General features: G+C 40.7%; 1 protein-coding gene across 1 annotated transcript in view; it reads left to right on the top strand.

The window, feature by feature from the left end:
* CEP112 (centrosomal protein 112) overlaps positions 1 to 20,318 on the top strand; it is a 165,830-nt gene that overhangs the window by 56,662 nt on the left and 88,850 nt on the right. Inside the window, exons 18-20 of the mRNA XM_059485706.1 lie at positions 2,294 to 2,429; positions 5,562 to 5,669; positions 16,590 to 16,772. Of these exons, the coding sequence (XP_059341689.1) occupies positions 2,294 to 2,429; positions 5,562 to 5,669; positions 16,590 to 16,772 (427 nt within the window). The remainder of the gene's footprint in view (positions 1 to 2,293; positions 2,430 to 5,561; positions 5,670 to 16,589; positions 16,773 to 20,318) is intronic.

Genomic DNA, 20,318 nt, shown 5'->3' with positions numbered 1-20,318 from the left:
GGGACATTTTCCCCTCCCCATGGTCTCTCCAAGGTAACAAATGTGGGCAGAGCTCTTTATATTTTTCTTTCTGAGGTAGATTTTGTTCTGGGAGAGGGGACTAATGTGCTTAATGTAGTTCAGTGTCAAACAGCTGTAAAATTAAAAATATCTGTATTCAGCAGCTCCCTGGAATGTGGGATTTGGGGGATAACTGAGCCAAACAGCAGGAGCAGATGGAAAACTGATCCATCAGACAGCTCCTATCACTCTGAGCTCTGGAGGTGTCACTGGTGTGCCCATTCTGAGGAATGGCGAGGAGTTTTGTATGTGGGATTTGGATCCTTTGGATCCTCTGTGGGAGGAATTTAAACCCTAAATGGTATTTTGCCATCTGAGTTTAGATGGGGAAAGAAATGCTGATTTTGGTAGTGATGATTTTTGCTGAATAATTGTTATTGCCTCCTAAATGTATGGGGAATATGATGGCTTAGATTGACACAGATGTGCTTCCCCCTAAAAGGAGTGTGGGAAATGGAATCGGTGAGGCTGTGGAAATAAAATATATCTGGAGGGGTGGTGGATGCTCTCTAGCAAATTTGAGGTATGCAAATGCACAGGTATTCTAAGAACACAAAACCAAAACCCCAAAATAATCATCACCAAAACTGTGGTACAGAATTTTGTTCCATTTTCTCCAGTTTCTGCTGGGGAAAAAAGGCATTTTCCTTTTTCTGTAAGGAGAGGAGCAGTCTCCCTATTCCCAATTATTCCATCAGCTGTGAGTGAGAAGCCAAAATAAATTTTTTTTTTAAATTTTTTTTTTTTAATATACATCATGAAAAGAACCTCTAGAAGTAAACAGCAACGTACTGACTCAGGGCTTGTGGCATTTCTTTGATCTCTTTGCTAATGGAATTACCCTGCTCTCCTGCACTGCAAACAGCCTCTTTGTGAAGATGTAGGATTATGTTCTTTGTCCTATTGTCAAAGTCTGGCCTGCAAACCACAGAAGAGGATGTGAATACTGTAACTTTGGGCTTGGCAGCTTCCTGACCTTTCTGAAAGGCTCTCTCAGTGCTGCAGCAGCTCCTCCAGGGCTGGCAAGGTGACAGATGAGATGAATTAGCTGGGCTTTTCCGTCTCTTACGTGTCAGATTCTTTGTTTTATATGGAAATAATTCCTGTCAAAATGGGAAATTTATCGGGAGGTACTTCCTCTGCCTGCAAAATGAAAATGTCAGCCCCAGGTCTGTGTGAATGTGTCTTCTGTTACAAGCCATGGGTGGAGCCAGCTTTGTCCCTGGATGCCACCATCGTGTTCTCCAGTGTCTGAGCACAAAGTCAGGCAGCTCTGCTGACCTGTGGGAGTTGGAACACGTCACAAAAAGTTAATAACAAAACCAGTAACAAGTTAATAAAAGTTGGTAATATTTGAGTACTCACATCTGAAATATTTATAACTTACCTGAATTTTTCTCTGTGTTGTGTCAATATAGTGAATGTCTCCATCTTTTCATGTGTATCTTTTAATATATGTGAATGTACATAAAATATTACAGAAACATTACTATTGATGTACCATCCAGTCTGAGGAAACCCAGCCTGGTTTCTATAGATGTATCAGGTTTAATATGTCAAATAGTGTAGGCTGTTGATATGAAATATCTTTGCACAGAGATTTAACATCTGTCATTACTGTAAAGGCTGAATAACATCACAGCATTATGGCTTTCTAATAGATTAAGAAGGAGCCACCTGTCAGGCATTGCCCTGCTTTGCATTTTGATTTATGACAAGCAGGGAATAATCCTGCACCTTGTCTGAGCAAAGATGGCACTGGGATAATTTTCTTGGTTTTTGTTTTGTTTTTTTTAATCTGAAAAGGCAATCATGCTAAAAAGAGTTTTGTTTAAGCATTGGGGGGCATTTAATTTAATGAAATCTAATTTGTTAATATTTATTCATTGTTACTATTATTAAATTTATTAATTAGATGAGATTAATAAAAGGGGTTCTACAGTGGGTAGAGAGCCATTGAAGGGAAAAGAAGCTTTGAAAGGTGGAGGTTTTGTTGTGAGCTGTGGACACCGTGTTTGGGCGTGTGAAATTCAATTGGAGAAAGCGAAAATAACTCCGGCCTCGCATCGCCTTCTTCAAAGCCCTGCAAAGGGAAGTTGGGCAGAAGCTGGGACAGGAAATTGAAATCTGAATACTATTTTAAACTGATCGGGTTAAAGGCCTCTCTTTTACACCAGCACACTTGTTCTTTTATTTGATACTTGAACTCTGAAAATTTTCTGTGACTTTCTAGGGAGAAGGAGGAGCAGCTGAGGCGGGTGACGGAGGTACAGAGGCTGCAGGCCCAGCAGGCAGGCGCTGCCCTGGAGGAGTTTAAGCGGCAGGTGGAGCTGAACTCAGAGAAAGACTCTGCAGAAATGAAACAGCGGGTGAGGAGGTCACAATGCCAGCCTTTCTGAAACTCTGGCGCAGTGGGATAGCGGATTCTGATCTTATAATGCCAGAAACATGCTCCACTTGAGAGTGCTACATCAAAATCTTTCACAATGTAGTGTCTTTGCGGCGAGTCAGAAAGGGATGGTGGCGGGTGTTTCATCTTTCTGACAAAGCCAGAATTGTCATTGTTATAAAGATATCTGCAGTTATGATACTGATTAGGGATTTTTCAGGAGTGAGAGTATAAAGGGTTAGTTTATACACCCTATGGAACAACGCTTGTCGTTTCCCACTTAAATGTGGCTCTTCCTACTCTTTTCCCAGCGACTCTGTCTTCCATTAATGAGCTCCTGTAATCAGTTTGAGCCCAAACAGGGGCAGAGCCATGGTGGCTGCTGGCAGTCATGTGCAGAGGATGGAAAAATCCACTTTTTTGTCCCTGAAAATCAGGGAGTTTAGTGGCTTAAATTTCTTATGGAGCAAACAGTAGTTAAACCGCTCTCCGGGGAGTTCATAAAAGCAGCCCAAGGAGTGAAAGAAAGGAGGAACAAGCAATAGGTGATCAAAAAGAAGGAGAGAAAGGTGATATTTCCTAACTCCTCATGTGGTTGAGATTACCAGACAGAACTCCAGCTTGTAATTCTGGATTACAAGTTCCAACCTCACCTGCCTTGACCAAACCTCGCTGTTGGCAGGAGGGTGCTGCAGGCTGGGACTGGAATGGGTCGCTGGAATGGACTGGAAGTGCTGCCTTAGGACTGAGGAAATTCCCTTTTTGTTGTTCTCAAAGTTTTTTTGAAAATCACTTATAAAAGCAAGATGTGTTCAGCAAACCAGACCCACGAGGGCAATACAACAAATCCCACAATTTTAATCTGACATTTTCTGTACTGTGTGGCCCTCCTGCAATTACTTCATGATGACTTAAAATAATATCCTAGTTCTGATCTAAAAGGGATGTTGTCTAATTCTAGAAAGGCTAATAATAGATTCATTCACTTAAAAAAACTTTCAGCAAAGAAAACCAATCCAAAAGAATTTGGAAAACATAGTTAACTAATTTTAAAATGTCAGTAAATTTCCTTCAGAATATTGCTGCATTCTGGGAAATTTTGAAAGTCAATTTTGCTGTACTCCATGAATCAGCCAGAGATTTACTCTTTCCCAGCTGGGGTGTTAAAATCTAGAAATACTAAATGATATTGTGCAGTTGAGTGGCTCTGTTCTACAGGAATCAAGGAAATCCAAGGAAATACATCAAAGGGACACTGCTGAAGCTCTCTCTTCATGGCTTTGGCCTTTCTCATTCCTCTGCATCCACATACTCTGAGATAAATCCCCCAGTCCATTGGAACATACTGGAAAATTCTGTGTTTTGTGCTGAGGTGGGATGTATTACTTACAAAACAACTGCAGTAGCCATAGCAACACTGTCCTTTTATCTGCATTAGGAATAACTGGGCTTTAAACCCATTTTTGGTGTGAGATAAAGTTAATTTTGGAGATAAGTAGGATGGGGTCATTTTCAGTTGTTGCAATCAATATTTGATTCTTTAGTTTGGCTCTGTGATAATATCATTTATTTTGTCATCTGCTTCCTATTTTGTCGAGCTTGTGATTATTAAGAGTCACCTGATGTCCACTGGTGGGTGGGTGGCACGTGTTTAACTGCAAGATCTGCATTTTTTCCAGTGCTAATTAAAATAATACATAGGCTATGTCATGGTACTGTAGATCTGGGGCTTCCTGGGTTTGGCAAACAATGATCAAGATTCTTTGTCGGAAATAGATGAATGTGACCTAACGAATCAATCTGCAGAGGCCAGTAGATTTAAAGCATCTTTGCATGTGTTTTTACTATTTCATTTTTTTGAACATTTTCATTCTCTCTCAAAAAAAAAAAAAAACAAAAAAAACCAGCTCTCCTTTAGTGCAGTAACAAGATCTGTTATTTTTCTGTGTTTTATTAACCTGAGTAAAATATGGCCATGGACATGCAATTTGAGTAAGTTTGGAGCCGGAAGAAAATGATTCATAAAACATTGATTGCAGTCCCTTTTCTTAATGGCAGATGATAGCAGTGAGGTTCAGGAGCTGCTTCCTCACTGCTCTCTTTTTCCACTTTCTATGTGCCCAACTGCTCCTGCTCCAGTCCCTTCCTTTCCTGCTGGAGTACTCTGCAATAAAATGCTGTTCCCACTCCAAGTGCTGCCTTTTCTCCTCCTTCCTGGCTGGGGAGAAATGTCCAGGCCAATTGGCACAGACATCTGTTGAACACTGAGCACTCCCCCAGGCCAAGCAGGATTTTGGCTTGTGGTTCAGAAATTCATGGGTTTCTTCTTTTTGTGGAGCAGATGGGCTTGTGGTCCTTCAAACCCCTCCACTTCTTTTTCCTTTTTAGGGACACGGTTTATTCACTGCTTATGTTGGGATCTAGATCTGAAAGTCATTGATGAGTGTGCACTGCAGCAGAGTTGCATATATATATTTATATATATATATATATATATTCCCTTGGAAACATGCCTGATGTACAGCTAACAGTTGTGCTTTTGATACAAAAGCCTTTGTTAATTGAGTTGTGAAATTGCTTCCTTGATGCTGCGTGCTGGAATCTGTGGGACTCATTATTCATAGGCGATGACTATCTTCAGAGGACTTCACTTGCAGCCAAATAATTCTCTTTTAAGTTATTTAAAGTTATTTTCTGATTTAATGTAAACTTGCTTTAATTGTGCAGTTTATGCTCTGACTCGCACATGATTTCCCTTGAATTTCCACAGGCTGTGTATTTTTAAGTGAAATATATTTGAGTCTTAAATGTGTCTAGAGAAAATAGTCACTTAATTTCGATGGGATATTCAGCACTGTTGAGTGAAAAACTGAGCCAGTCCTTTGTAATTAGGGAGTGGCACAACAGTGATCACTGTGTCCTTGAGTAACTAATAATCCTGTAGAGGCTGAATATTCATTTCCACCACATACAAATGGTGTTTTTATTATTCCCAACAAGCGATATTCTCCTCTTTGATGGTTTACAAACAACTGTAGAAATGTCAGAACATTTCAAGCTATGCCTTTCTTTTTAAAAAAAAATTAAATATTCCCTTTCTTTTCCCATGTAGATGGCAGAGGTTGAAGCAGATCTAAGCAGATCAAAATTGCTCCGGGAAAAGCAAGCCAGAGAATTCTCCTGGCAGTTGGATGAGATCAAGAAAGGATATGAACAACAGGTCAGTTGCTTTGCTCCTCCAGGTGGAGGGGAGAAAACACCCTTCCTGCAGCTGTAGGTCACTGTGTGTAGCTGTCCTTCCTATAAAAACACCATTTATAGATATGCAGAGTTTTGTGGTGGGGTTGGAGGGGGATGTAGTATTTTCTACACAGAAAATACTTTTTGTTTCCTCTTCACAACCCTTTGTACCTCTGACTCTTTCAAATTGTTTCCCAGGCTTACAGGTGGCAACACCTATTTTCATAATCACCAGGTTCAATTATTTAACACATTATCTGTTTCTCTTCTTGTCAAGAAACAGCAGTTTATTCTTTTTATCATGTTTGACACGGGGAGTGTTCGTATGAATGCTTGTTTTGGCCCACTGAACGTGATTTTCTTCTTTGAAATGTAATTTCAGGGTTGGGAAATACTCAGGAAACGTTTGGGTGGAGACAAGAAAGTTTTGTTCAGTACTGCTGTGAAATGTAAAGGGGGGGAAAGCAGAAGGAGAGAAATTATTGAATGGCACAGATTTGGGAGCTGAGGAGCTGCACCGGACACGGTGTGAGCTGGTTCTTGGTCATGAAATTAAAGTGGCCTTTGTTGGTAACACCTGCTGAAGGACTGAAAAGGGATTTTTAGTACTTTGTAGGAATGAGGTGGTTAATCCATAAAAGTTCTCTCTTATCACTGTTGTTGTGTGGATCTAAGCTTGCATTTCCAGCAGGGAAATGTGGTTTCATTTCTGTTTATCTTCTGTGCCGTGAGAGGATGAAACGCTGCGGTTGGCTTTGGAGCCAGGCCTGCTCTGGCCCATCTGGAAGGGGCTTTTTCAGGGAATTTAGGAGCAAGATCACTTTGGTAGGTGTTGAGAGACCCCTGCTCTGGGCTGGGGAGGAACAATGGTGTGTTTTGTGTGTGGCTCTTGGAACAGAAGGGATTTTGTTGGGTCAGATCAAAGCAACGTCACCACTTGTGCTGCCACCTGACAGAGGTGACACGCTGGCCTCTGGAAGGGTGAGGGACATCCCACAGGTGTTCAGCTTAACTGGGAGATGTTATTTATGATGATTCCTGCATTTAGTAATTCAGAAATAGTCAGAGATACTGGGGATTTGTGCAGGAAAGGTGAGGAAGTTTGGTGTGTCAAGGACTTGCTGAAAGGAGCACGATGGGAGTGTCAGGGTCAGTTGGACAATTAAAGAATTTTTTATTTAGTCATGTTTTCACATCATTTTAGGGATATGGTTGGCTCACATTTTTTCTTTACAGTTCTCATAATTTGTAGTGCATCTTTAAAGTCCCAAGTAAGCATTTATTAAAATACTTCGTTCCCATTTTCCCATCCCAGATTTTAATCTGTAGAGATAAATGCTAACCTGTAGTGTATCGGGAGTTACAATATTCCTGTTTTACCTACAAATGGTAGTTTTTTTAATGTCCCTTGTAATATCCACCAAGCCATAGATAAAATTTTCTGCCAATATTCAGCTGACTTTGCACACTAAAGGCAAATGATAATATCTCATATTGTCATGGTTTGGTTTTATGTGTCTTCTTATATTTGACTGTGTCAAAAAAACCCACAAAGCAAGAAATTAATATGAGAGTTAAAATTTTTTTGGTGAATCTATTCTGTAGCAATGTTGGTGTTGTGGTAAACATCAGTGAAAGCTTTTTTCACTGAGATGTTTACTGCTTCCCATTTATTTTATCCAGGATAGCTGCTTTTACTGTAAGAAAGAACAGCTAAGCTTTATGAGACATCACTGGAACCCGAGGGTTTCAGCCCTAAACAGCTAAACAATGAGAGCCTAAGAAGAATTTTCAGTAGAATCCTGTTTATGCCCTTTTTAAAAATTTATTTTTCTTTGTCCTTCATCTGGAATGTTCTTTGAAAGTTGGTGAGCATGAAGAATACGTGGCCCTTCCTGCAGATTGCAGGGGTTTATCAGTGGGAATGAGGTTCTTTGGGAGGCACAAAGCCCCTCCAGCCCCACCGCGGAGCAGGATGAGCTCAGTTCTTCCACTCTTAAAATTTCCTTTCAGTCCTTCCAACTTCTGTTTCTCTGCACTGCTCTCTATTTATGCTTCAGAACTTCTAAACTACTTTTTAAAGCAGACTTTTCCTTGCCTTGTTTTACTGCATATTTCTTTGGTTGTTACTTGGCAAGGAGCACTCTGATTTAAAGTGTTTAAATAGAGCAGTGAATTCAAAGTGGGGATACATTTTGACAGGGCTCCAGCAGACTTCCAGTTGGAAATAGACACCCAACCAAAAACCTGGATATTTTAGCTACCTGAGAAATGTAGTGATTGCTTTGAGATGTTTTGCCTCAAGTGTCTGAATCTAATTGAAAAAATGAAGTTTAGACATCAAAAGGGAAGGGAAATTGCCCTACAGATTTATTTTTTGTTGGCTTTCATGGTGAGTGGCAAGGGTAGCGCTGATGGCAACCTGGACAATTCAGTTGTCCATAATTTTAATCAGATTGATAATAAAGAACCAAATTAACTGATGTGTTACCCAGTTCCCCAATCTGAAAGACATTTTGGGAATGGAGGCACTTGGAGCAGTGGTTTCACTTCTCTGCTTTATCTGAATGGTTGATGTCACAGGACTCTACTAGAATCCTGATTTCAAAACAAATATTGGTGTGAACATGGACTGTTCATTGTGGGGCTGAAAGATTGCTCTGCCTGCAGATTAGACATACATTGATATTTATCTGATATTTATTACAACAAATACCCCGATACATTGATACTTATTTACCTTTATCCTTTGCTTCAAAAATAATTTGGAGAAAACCGCAGCACTTAATATCTTATTAGCTTTTCAAATGCACTCAAATCCATTAATAAAGCAAAAAGGAACTTTTGGATCTTGCAGTATTTGGTTTCAGCTGTCACATGTCCCTCCTGGTCCCAGCTCCATCTGATTTGGTGCCACTTGCTTTTGAAGTATCCACTGAGAACACTCTCAGAGAGAGAAACTGGTGGCTTTTTTTTTTTTTTTCTTCTTTAAATATACTTTAGCTCAACTTTGTTCTACTTGCAGCTGTTAGATTTGAAAGTATATTTTGAAGGAAAAAAAAAAAAATAACTCCAGCAGCACCAGAGTTGCTATCTGCTGGGAGCAGCTGCTTGCGGCACTTCAAAGCCAGTGGACAGCACAGTGAAGGCCTCAGCCTTTCCTGCCTTTGAAATGGTTGCAGTATCTGTAGTTGGGCTTTATGGCACTGTCAGCACAGGAAGAAAGGTTGTTTGGTTTTTTGCACCCCCTCCCTTTTTTCTTTTTTTTCATTTTTCCCCCCTGCTTTCTAATTACGTCCTCAATCCAGCTCAAAATACCTGGGAAGTGTTTCTGACGAGTTCATCTTCTGTGAGCCCAAATGTTTGAAAGATCATGTGCCCAGACTTTCCAGTAATGGATTTTAGTCAAATTTGACAGAAAAGTTAAGGAACTTGCTGGTTTTTTTCCCATATCCTTGTCAGTTGAGCACTTTCTGAGAGCACATCTTTCGTGGGGAGTGGTGGTTCCATGGCAGAGATGGGACAGGGCTTCATGCAGGGACATTCCCCAGCACACTCAAGTACATACACACCTTTGTTTCAAGCAGATTTTCATAAATTGTTGAGAATGGAACACTTCCAGTGAACTCAATGTGATTCTAATGCTTAAATGACATTAGCTTGTCCTTTAAAAAATCCCCAAACTATTAATAATAACTGTGATCACTGTTACACCCATTGTTTGCTGTGAACAGTTGCTGAAGTGACTGAGTGAATGTGAAATAAATGAGATGCAAGATTAGTAAGAGAGCCAAAGCCTAGGAAATTTTATTTTCCATCAGTAGCAAACCATTTGAGTTATTGTGATAGCAGGATGAGGTTACCTGATGAATTATGGCCATACTCTCTGAGATTAAATGCCAGCCTAAATATATAAATAATCCTTTTGATTTGGTTCATCTTTAACTGTGTTTATTCCCTTTAAAAATAATTATTCATGCTTCCATAGGAAAGTGGAAAGTTGTTACATGATAGCTGAAGAATCACCCTGTATCTCAGGAAATCCTTTCTTGTGACATTTATTGTTGGGATCTGACTTCTGTAAAAGTTATGAAGAAATTAGAGTTGTCATCTTGTCCTATGAATCCAAATAGGGAAGAGACACCTTCAGAAATATTTTCCTGGATATTTAATGAAATCACTTTGAAATCATGCTAAAGACAAGCCAATAGACAATGCCTTTAAGTTGGCAGCAAGACAAAGGTGTGGTTAAGTTTAAATATGCCTTTTATAATAAAAGAAGTGAAGTAAAGAAGTGCAAAATAGCTGGTTAAAAGTGAAAAAAGCATGTTTTCCCACCTGCCAGCAGCAAGGACAACATCTGAGGTGCTGCTGGGACACTGTTCTTGTTTTAGCAGTGTGCTGGAGCAGAGAAAAGTGTTATTGAGAGGAGAGGAAGAATATTCTGTAGATCTTTTTGTCTTTTATAACTTTCTAGTGAGGTTAATTTAAAGAAAAGAGTGAGGTTCTCTCAGGCAAAGGCTTCACTTAGTAATTAACACTAATGGAGATAACAAGCTCCACCTCCAGCTCGCTTTGTCCCCATACCCTTGTGCTGTTAGGAGTTCCTCCCACTGCACCTCCATTCTGGCTTCTCTTCTGCCCTCATTCTTCATTTTCTGGATTTTTAGCTTCTCTTTTACCAATCTGTTACCCGCCCAAGTGAAGGAAACACTTGCAAAGCCCAGTTTGAAATCTGCTGTTCCTTGGACAGACCCATGTCCCAAGCATTTCTTAGCTGTGCATTAACCTGGCCATTTATTTTCAGAGATCCACAATCCAATTTTACTATGCTGGTTTAGTTGTGAGGAGAGAGTCTTTGTGGAAAGCTTTGTTCCTCTCCTCTTTGTCTGTACTCGAAGATAATTGAAATACAGTCTGTTCTTGCAAGGAGGCCAAATGAGCACGTTAGTAGAAGCTCTAAATTTTTCATGTCATCGGCAACAAGCTGCATAAATTTCATTTAATAAATTAATCTAGGATGCATAAACGTTTCCTTTGAACCATCCTAAGACACAGATGAATACCATTTGTGCAGAATATCTGAGGAATAGTTTCTTCAATCAACATCAACTTTTTGCTTTATAGCTAAAACTCACAAATGGGAAAAGGAGACGAATTTAACCTCCAAGTGAAGAGTGGGTGGAAATCTTCTCATGGTGCCATTGCTGTTTACAGAATTGTTAACCAGACAGATGGGTATTTGCACGGTCTCCTTCAGGCATCTGAGTCGTGTGTGATGCAGAGTTGAAAGCCTGAGCTCCCTGTGTAGTCAAAGAATCCACTTTGAGGGGAGGAGGGAGAGGGAGGCGATTCCAGAAACACAAACGGGTGCCTGCGGTAAACAGCCAGGCTGGGAAGGCAGCTCTGTGTTCAGAGGAGGCCCTTGGATAAACTGAATCCCTGAACAAAGACTGCACACAGCAAATTCTGCTGCAGACAGGCGTTTGCAGTGGCTCAAGGTCTGTTAGTTGGAAAGGAATATTTCTCTTTGCAGCCCGCGATGGGTTTGGTGGTGTGGGTGGGCTGGGGAGGGAAGGGAAGGGGAGGAACCTCCTGATGTTCATCGTGGCACCAAGTTGGATTTAATCATGGGATGCAACTCCATTTCCAGTATAATGTTACAAGAGGGCTGGAGAGGGATTTTTCACAAGGGCATGTAGTGATGGGACAAGGAGCAATGGGCATGAGCTGATGGAAGGCAGGTTTAGATTAGATATTAAGAAGAAATTCTCTGCTATAAGAGTAGTAAGGCCCTAGCGCAGGTTGCCCAGAGACATTGTGGACTCCTCATCCCTGAAGTGCCCAATGCCAGGTTGGACAGGGCTTGGAGCAAGCTGGGACAATGAAAGGTGTCCCTGCCCATGGCAGGGGCTTGGAATCAGAAGAGCTTTAAGGGTCCATTCCAACCCAAACAATTCTGTGGTTCTGTGATTTAAAACCAAATTTACTCATGCCAGAAGCTTGGGAAGATGGAATGATTGAGGTGGAGTTTGTGCTGCTCATACTTTAAAAATATTAAAATTCTAAAAAGCCTTTATGAGTAAAAATGTATAGATCGGGAATATAATTTTATGTAGTGAGAGTGAGACCATTCAGGTGCATTATTTTAGGGGAGGATAAATCAAACTGCAGTTTGGCCAAAGACTGGCTTGTTTCTTTTAAAGAATTTCTTGCAATTCTTAGTTTGCAGTTGAAAAAGAATTATTAGTGGTTGGTGAAAAGGTGTAAGTATTACAGAAAACACAGTCATACCAATTAAATTATTGCAGCCTGCACTGAAATAGAAAGTCATGTACAGTACCCCACGTGTGGTAATGTATTTTTCACTGTCCCATTTGCCCTTGGCTCATTGCACCCCTTATATCTTGGGAGACTTTATGTTTCAACTTACAGAAAAATCTCCCTCCAAAAAAGTGTAAATTAAAATCCATTTAATTTACCTGCTGCAACAATGCTCTGTTCTGGTTTTCTCCCTTAACTTGCAGTGAAAATGTTCCTTTTCTGCCCAAAGTTATGCTGAACCAGACCCCAACATGATTAGCACTCACTCCTCCAGGCTGCTAGATCAGATTGCTTTTAGCAGCAGCATTTGCAGGGATGGGTAATCCCCATATCCTCATGGAACATGCAGGTTTATTGATAGGCTTAGGAGACACAAAATGCTCCATTTTGCTGGAGTTGTTCTTTGGGGACAGATCATGTGCTGTGCCCTGCCTGGGCAGGGTAATCGTGTAAAAACCTGATTTTCAAACTCTTAAATTATTTTAGGATGGAAATGCTTAAAGCAGACGTGCTGTAGGTGTGCTGCAGAGTGAATTAGCTCAGTGACACGTGCAATACATTGGTGGCTTCTCCAGCCCTCAGTTCAGTCATGCCAAAACAGTGCTTGTAAAATCATCCTGCCTTGCAAAACCATATTTTATATAGGTGTTACTTAAAATATTTCTGGAATTGCGGACATAAATTTACATGAATTTTCATACTTTGGTGTCAAATATTTATTGTAGCAGTTACATTTTTCAAAGAGGTAGTGAGCTAACTAATTTCCTTTCCCTCCTTTGGGGACTCTAAAAAGAATTTCAAAGGCGTGCTTGTTCTTGAGAACAAGTTGAAATTGTTCTAAAATTGAAAAGCCTAAACTTAGCATGTGATGTAAAAGCAAAAACTGGGTAGTAGAAGGCCTTGTCTAAATTAGAGACTTTCAAAAGGTATTTGCTGGTGTTGATTAAATTACAAATCTTTGGCTTCTGAAAACATCTCCTGCCATCAGTGGGCTGTTTATTGTCAATCTTTGTTCTTCAGGCGTGCTAGCAGCAGCAGGATTTCACCTTGGCTCTGTATTAGACTGTGTCTTGTTTTAACAAATTGTCCTAAAGCACCTCCCCTTGTGAGTGCAGTTCCATCTGCCTGTGTTCACCAGCTGAGTTGTCACTGGCCTGGGCACAAACCACGCTGCCAGGTTTGTTTGGCATCTTTTTGTGTGAGTGAACAACTGAGAGACTGTCACCATTCTTGCATTAATCTTTTTTAGCTCTTTGTTAAAAGTTTTGTTTTCTTCTTAACATCCTTTTCTCTGCAAGAATAAGGAAGTTTAAATTTTGGTTAAAATCTAAATTTAGAAGAAATAGTGTCATTAAAAGCAGAGTTTAAAATAAATAGTGTAGTTCTGATGACAGTTTAGTAAATCACCTGTTGGCTGTTGCCTTGAATGGTGTTCTGTCACGCTGTGTGGAAACAAAAAATGAAGAATTCAGCTAAGAAGAGATCATAATTTTAAAATATTTGTGTTATAACAGCAGTGGTAAGATAGGCTCTCTCAGGTCAGACAGACATTCCTGCTTGATTTTGTGTCCAGGCCATAACTGGAGACAGGAGCAGATGCACAGGGAAGGGAATGAGAGATTTTCATCTTTGAGAGAACAAGATGAGGAAACATCCAAGGCACAATGAATGCCCTGTGATTATGGTAATAGGGCACACACGATTATTTAATGAATGTTTCCTTTCAGCCTCGCCCCTAATGCCCATTGTGAGCGTCGTGTTGCTTGTCTGGCTGAAATGTATAGCACCTAGCAGTGCCTGTCCCTGGACATTGAAGTGCTGGAGTGGAGCAGACACTTGAATGTGATCTGATGAAGTGCTCAGCATCAAGGGGTGGATGCAGCAAGATCTCCACATGACAGAATTTTTGAAGGAGGTGGTTTTGTTATATCATTCATAAAGGCTCTCTCTACCTCAAAGAGGAGACAGAATCTGTCTGGTTTGTGAAGAATTAATACAATTTTCATGCAGTTTCCTGTGATGAAGTCCTGTTGTTGCTGAAAAGCAGCATGGATTTTCTCTTTCTGTTTTTTGGTATATGTTAATTTTTTTTTTCCTTTAATAAAACAACCCAATAAAAGTACAAGAATGAGAGAGGTAGGAGTGGAAGGGAAGCCATAGTGCTTGGCAGCAGTTCTGAGGGGAGCAGGAGCTTCAGGGAGTGCTCACCAGGGCAGGGAATAGCTGCTCAGTCACTTTGTGCTCTTTATTTGTTGGTTGGGATTGTGGAATACCTGCTAATATTCATTAGGGAAGATGGGTGTGGAGGCCTCTGAGGGATGAAAATGCTCTGGTCCTCATCCTTTCTCTCCTCTCCTGTTTCTCCGCCTCCGCTCCCTTCCAGAAACATCTTAAAGTACCAAACCAAATCCATCATGTGGAATACGTAGCTTTAAATTAATAGGGGTTTAAAATTTTTCTTCAACAAATTTTCCTCTTGTAAAGCACCTCCCCTCATGCTACCACTCTTTCTCTTCCCATGGATGAGCTGAGGGAACACCCCTCCTACTGAAGGACCTTTAGCTCATTCCACCTATTCAATTAAAATCTTTGTGTCTGTAAATGCTGGAAGTGAAGAGATTACTAAACAAAACAATTTACTTTGGTTGGTATGATAGAGGTGTAGAGTTGGAGAAGCAGGATGTGTTCCCTGCTCCCTCTGGGTCACATTCCCTGCCTGCTGCCCTGTCTTCTGGCAAAAAAGTGACATCTCCAATAACTGAAGCTTTCCACAGCAAACTGCCTTAACCCAGACCTACATGGAACAACCAGCTGAAAACCCAATAATTAAGACAGCAAAATGTTTGAAGGGAAAGGCCTCTCCTGTTGACACGATTACTTTTTAGTCAGGTCTTATTTATGAAGGAACACTGAACATTTTTTCTCCTAAATCAGGCAAAGGCTCTACAGTTATTTTAGGGAGCAACAGCTTTTTCTCTTAGGCACAGGATGGACACCGTGAGCATCCAAGAGAAGCCAGGTTTGTACAGAAACCTTGGGCAAAAACCTGGCGTAAAGAACTTGGTGTGAGGATGCCAGGCCCAGCCTGGAAAGTGTGAGGGGTTAACCCCTGCAGGGACTTGAGGCACCTCCTAATGAGCTCTTTAGTGTTATTAAATAATGTAGATACGTTAAACCGTGCAGTGTTGCATCTGCTCTTCTCCTCGCTCCGTTTGTGGAAGGATGCTCCCAACCACAGCATGGACGGCACGTTTCCCTTTTAAGCTTGCAACACGCTGATCTGCACTTTGAGAAAATGCACTTTTTTAAAAAATTTATTTTAACTTAGCTTCAAATTTTCCCCGCGGAAGCCGAACAACCAGCTGATATGATTCCAGAATTGAATGCTACAGCTTTAAGATAAGGTGCCGGGCGCTCTCAGCGCTCACACAGCGGCTCCTCCCGTCCGCTCTTTTTTTCCTTTCTCATGCTGAAAATACCCCACCATGTTCACGATAAGAGATTTCTCCTTTTTTTTTCTTTTTTTTTTCTTTTTTTTTTTTTTTTGTTATTTTTCTTCCTTCCCCCCCTTCCTCCTTCTCCGAAATCCACCAAAACTGAAGAAAAATCCAAGTGACTGTTCTTAGCAGCTGTGTGGCCCGGAGTTCAGTGGGGAAGCGGCTTCCTGCCGTCCCTATTCATCACCTGCTTCAAAGGCGGCCTGGCCGCTCCAGTGTGCAGGCCAGGTAGGGTGCCTTTGTGCGCAGGCGGGAGGATTAATATCAAAGCTGCAGCAACCAGGCCCTTGGTCTCAGGCTGCCATTCAGGCAAGCAGGGAGAGGCTAAGAGTGGCCAAGGTCACAGCATCCAGTGTGGTGCGGACTGGGAACGGCTCCTGAGAATAGAGGGCTTCTTATGAAATCATGGTGCAAGCTTGCGGCACAGCAGGTGCCCTTCTGGAACACATACATCTGTTTATGTTGGGATAGCGTAGCTGACAACGGGATAATAGAGCTTTGTTTTTTTTATAATTTTCTTGCTCTTTTTTTTTTTTTATTTAAGGGGAAAAAAAAAAAAGACAACTCTATGCGCCAGCGTTGAGGAATATCGCAGGAAGAGCGTTTGCTTTGGAAATCATAAAGAATTCTTGCAAAGCTTTAATTGCTGGGGTGGGGGGTTGTGTGTGTGTATACTTAAGCGAAGGGGCGAGCAGGCTGCCTATTAACCATTTAGGATCCTCAGTCCTGCTGAGTGAGGAGCAGCAGCGGGATACGGGGGCACCCGCCACACAATGCGACAATGCCTCCCCTTTTCTTTTTTTTTTTTTTTTTTTTAATATTATTTTTTCGTACGCTTCCGACATTTGTACCAACAAATTGGGTAAGGATGCGCTGGATTTGCTCGGTTGTCTCCATTGTTGGGATTGTCTGGAGGAATTCTGTCACGCTAACGGTGGCTTTTTAAGAGGTGAGGTAATAGTGACGTAAAAATAAAATTGCCAACTTGATGAAATTAAGGGGGAAATTAAGCTGTAGACGAGTTGTCATGACGACAAGGATGTTCTATTGATGAACTGTACTCCTCCCTGTCCAATCAGATAGTGGAGCTGAAGCTGGAGCATGAACAGGAGAAGACGCACCTATTCCAGCAGCACAACACAGCGCACGAATGCCTGGTCCGAGACCATCAACGGGAGATGGAGAAACTGGAGAAGCAGCTTCGCGCTGCCATGGCAGAGCACGAGAGCCAAACTCAGGACTGCAGGAAGCGAGACGGCCAGGTAACGATCAATAATGCTTGAAAGGCGCCCGCTTATTAGAAATTGCTGATAATGAGTGTTTCCTGTTTGCCAGCATTGTTGGTGGTGCTCGCTGGGGGAGCATTTGCGAAACTGGCACATAAACGTGATTTCGATTTTCTTTTTTTTTCTTTTTTTCTTTTTCCGCTTTCCCCCCTCCCTTCCTACTGCTGAATAGGGCTTTAACTGCAAAAACCACAGGTAGCCAGATTAAAAATCCCATGGTGCGCTATAACTCGGCCTATTTATAATCTTGTCTCATTTTCTTTCATGATGGATTTGTTTAAGAAAAAAAGGTATCTGTTCTTTTTCCCCCCCAGCCCTCACACTCACCCCTCCTTTTCTTCTTCCTGGGCAAATCCATGTGAATTATATCTGCTTCGTTCGTGTGCTTTTTTTTGTTTTAAATCTCTGCAGGTAACTCACAAATGGCTTTATTTCCTTTTGTTCATGTCTTTTTTGTTTCAGTTTTTGTATTCTAGATTTGCATTGTGCGTTTGGTTCCGTGTGTCGGATGTTTGATAAGATGATGTGGGTTTGGGGTCGCTTACCATCAGGTTTATTTTCCTACACACACGTACCCCTCCCATCCTCCATCTCTGTGGTCACTGTTGGAAGCCATTTGGCAGAATAACCCCCAGCTGAGGTAGCATTTGACTCTTCAAACTTCTGGATGAAATGCACACTGTCAGCATGGAAAATGATCTTTATGAGTTTTCACTTCAAAAACCATCTTCCTGCCTTTTTTTCAATGTATTTTGTAAGGGCGGCGTGGTATATTTTCCTAAGACCCTTTATTACAAAGGCCTGCAATGGCAATATTCTAAAAACTAAGGTGATTTTCTAGTTTAAAGAGTTTACAGAAAATAATCTTTCCTGATCAGCGTTAGAATTGCTTATTACGCACGGATTATTTTATACCCAAACTGGACATTTTGGTAAAGCATCTTTAGTGACACGTTTTCCGCGCACCATCACCTTCCCGAGGAGATGTTAGGCTCAGACTAAGAGGCATTTTCACTCTACTTTCCTGTAGACTGGTAGGCTGTGGCTCTTACTAACACCTCCAATGGAGCTAAATGAAACTGAATTGTAAACTGACTTTTGAAATCAATTCATTTTTTACTTTGTACGGCTCAGACTATCGAAATCTGGCTTAAGGAAGTCCATTAGGAAGCAAACGGCTTATTGGGGGAGGTTGAGAGGCATATTGCAAAGCCAGGACTTATTTCTCCATTTCCACCATTGTGGCTTTCCAATGAAAACGGGATATACTTTGTGAGAACACTTGGGCAGGGGATACTCAGGTGGCCTCTGAAAAAAAAATTAAACCTCGCCTTTTATTTTCCGCTGCATTGTAAGAGCGAACAAAGCCTTAAATGGTTCAAGGGATTGGTTTTTATCTTTGCATTTTTTCTTTTTGGCCCAAGATAGATTCATCTCAGCTCTGGATCTGTATGCGAGTGTCTTTTCAGAACTGTAGCCTCCTCTCACCTGCATTTCTGCCGTTGTTATATTTTTTGCGGACAAAGGCAGAGCTGTAACTCCCATGTTAAAAGAAGGCAGTTTTGGAATGAACAAAAATATAGAATTATTCTGTCTACACACCACTGCCCATCCCAGTTCCCCTGTTGCTCTGTAACACTGGATAGAAAAAGAAAGGGACTCTCTTTAGCAAATCCTGAGAATTGGGAGACGTCTCTAAGTCCAGCTCTGGTTTGTGCTCTTGGGGGTCCTTTCTGGCAAAGGTTGGAGCCCAAAGTTTCATTGTGCTTTCTGTTTGCAGGGGGATCAACAATGCTACTACAGGTGCTCTGTGGAAAGCTGGGAATTTTCACAGCTATTGGGGGAATCTGAACAGGCTGAAAAGCAGAGTTTGGCCTTTTTACAGAGCTTTTCTTTGTAGTTTGAATATCCCTGTGCAGTCATTTGAACATTGCTGCCATGAGAATGACATGTAAATCAGGGAAGAAAAGGCAGTTGCTTTGACAAGAAGAGCTGTTGTTTGTTTAAATTCTAGTGAGACTCTCCCAGCTTTCAAGGACGCAGATTTTTCCATTTGGGAAAATAAATTGCTCTTCGTTCCTTCCTCTGGTCTTTGTATTCAAATCCACCTCTGTCTTTGCACTGAGCTCAACAGACAATACTGGTGTTTCTTATGGAATTATAGCCCAGATTTTTTATATATTTTTTTTAAATCTTCGAATATGTTTACTAAAAATGCGTGTTTTGGACATCTGATGTGACTAACGGCCAATATCCTTTATGAAACATTTATCAGGCTCTGAACAAAGGTAACCCACTCATTTAATGGCTGTTTAACAACACTGCATTTTAAAAACCTGTTAAATTGGAACTGTCTTTGACAGCAGTAATTTTTAGGAGTGCTTTGTGTTGCAGCGAAGGTGAGATGAAATAGGAGCGGAGGCCATTTTGCTTGGCGAAATGAAAAGTGGATTTACTGGGTTGGTTATTTGAAAAATTTAAATAATAATTAGTGTTAATCACATATGAGTAGCTTGGTTTGAAGGACCTATCTGCTCAGTGTTGGGTGAATGATGTGAAAGCACCATTATTAAAGGTATTCACCGGAAGTCTTTCTTAAATCCTTTTCCATATGAAAGAATAGCGGATACGTATTTCTTAATATATGTGGTTAAAATATGTATTTCTCACTATATTCTTGAAGACAGCTATGACTGAGTACTGCAGATCAATTTCTGTTAATACTGTAAAGATTAATTTATTTTTTTTATTGCATATCCAAAGTCTCTACTTTCACGTAGGTGTGAAAGACACTATACAAAACAATTAGATTTTATTCAAATATAAATAAATTTATTAAGGCTTTAATCTCAACTAGAATATAAAAATTAAGATTTGAGTGCCATGCCAGATATTAATTAAATATAAAACAATATTATTTCTTGGTGAAGCGTAAGTCTAATATATTTCCAAGAAAGGAATTTGATTGAGGCGTATCACCTTTTGTGTTGATGATAAATTTCTGGGTAACGGTTGCATTCCGCCTGGATTTCTCCATTTTTAGGAGTCTTGCTCTGATTTTTTCACCTGGGGTTGTAATGCTTGGGGAGGAGTAAATTGACTTGTAGGTCAATAAAAGTCAAAGCAGTACAAAGGCTTTTATGCCATGCTGTGTTCTCGTAGGCTTTTAAATCCTGTGTGTTTTCTATGAACTGCCATCATGTTGTTATTATTTAAACAGCAGCTAATCACACAGGATTATGTTTTTTTTTTAAATGGGAAGTTTTGAATCACTTCTTCTATTTAATTTAGATATCTGGATTTTCTTTAGGAGCATTGTTAAGTTTGCTCATACATTCCGCACTTCCCTAAGTAATTTTAGTTTATCTATCAGTTCACGAAACAGGGAGCTCCTTGCATGGTGGAGACTTTTCTTTGTTTTAATAGAAGCAGTCTTGCTATGGAATCAGTGATTTTCTGAAGCAAGACTTCAGGTCACAAAATATATATCCAGTTTGCTTGGTGGAATGAAATAACAAGGTT

The sequence above is a fragment of the Ammospiza nelsoni genome, chromosome 19 (assembly GCF_027579445.1).
Source record: "Ammospiza nelsoni isolate bAmmNel1 chromosome 19, bAmmNel1.pri, whole genome shotgun sequence".
In the NCBI taxonomy this organism is placed as follows: domain Eukaryota; kingdom Metazoa; phylum Chordata; class Aves; order Passeriformes; family Passerellidae; genus Ammospiza; species Ammospiza nelsoni.
Note: the sequence above shows the minus strand (reverse complement) of the source record. Positions and strands in the feature narration are given on the sequence as shown.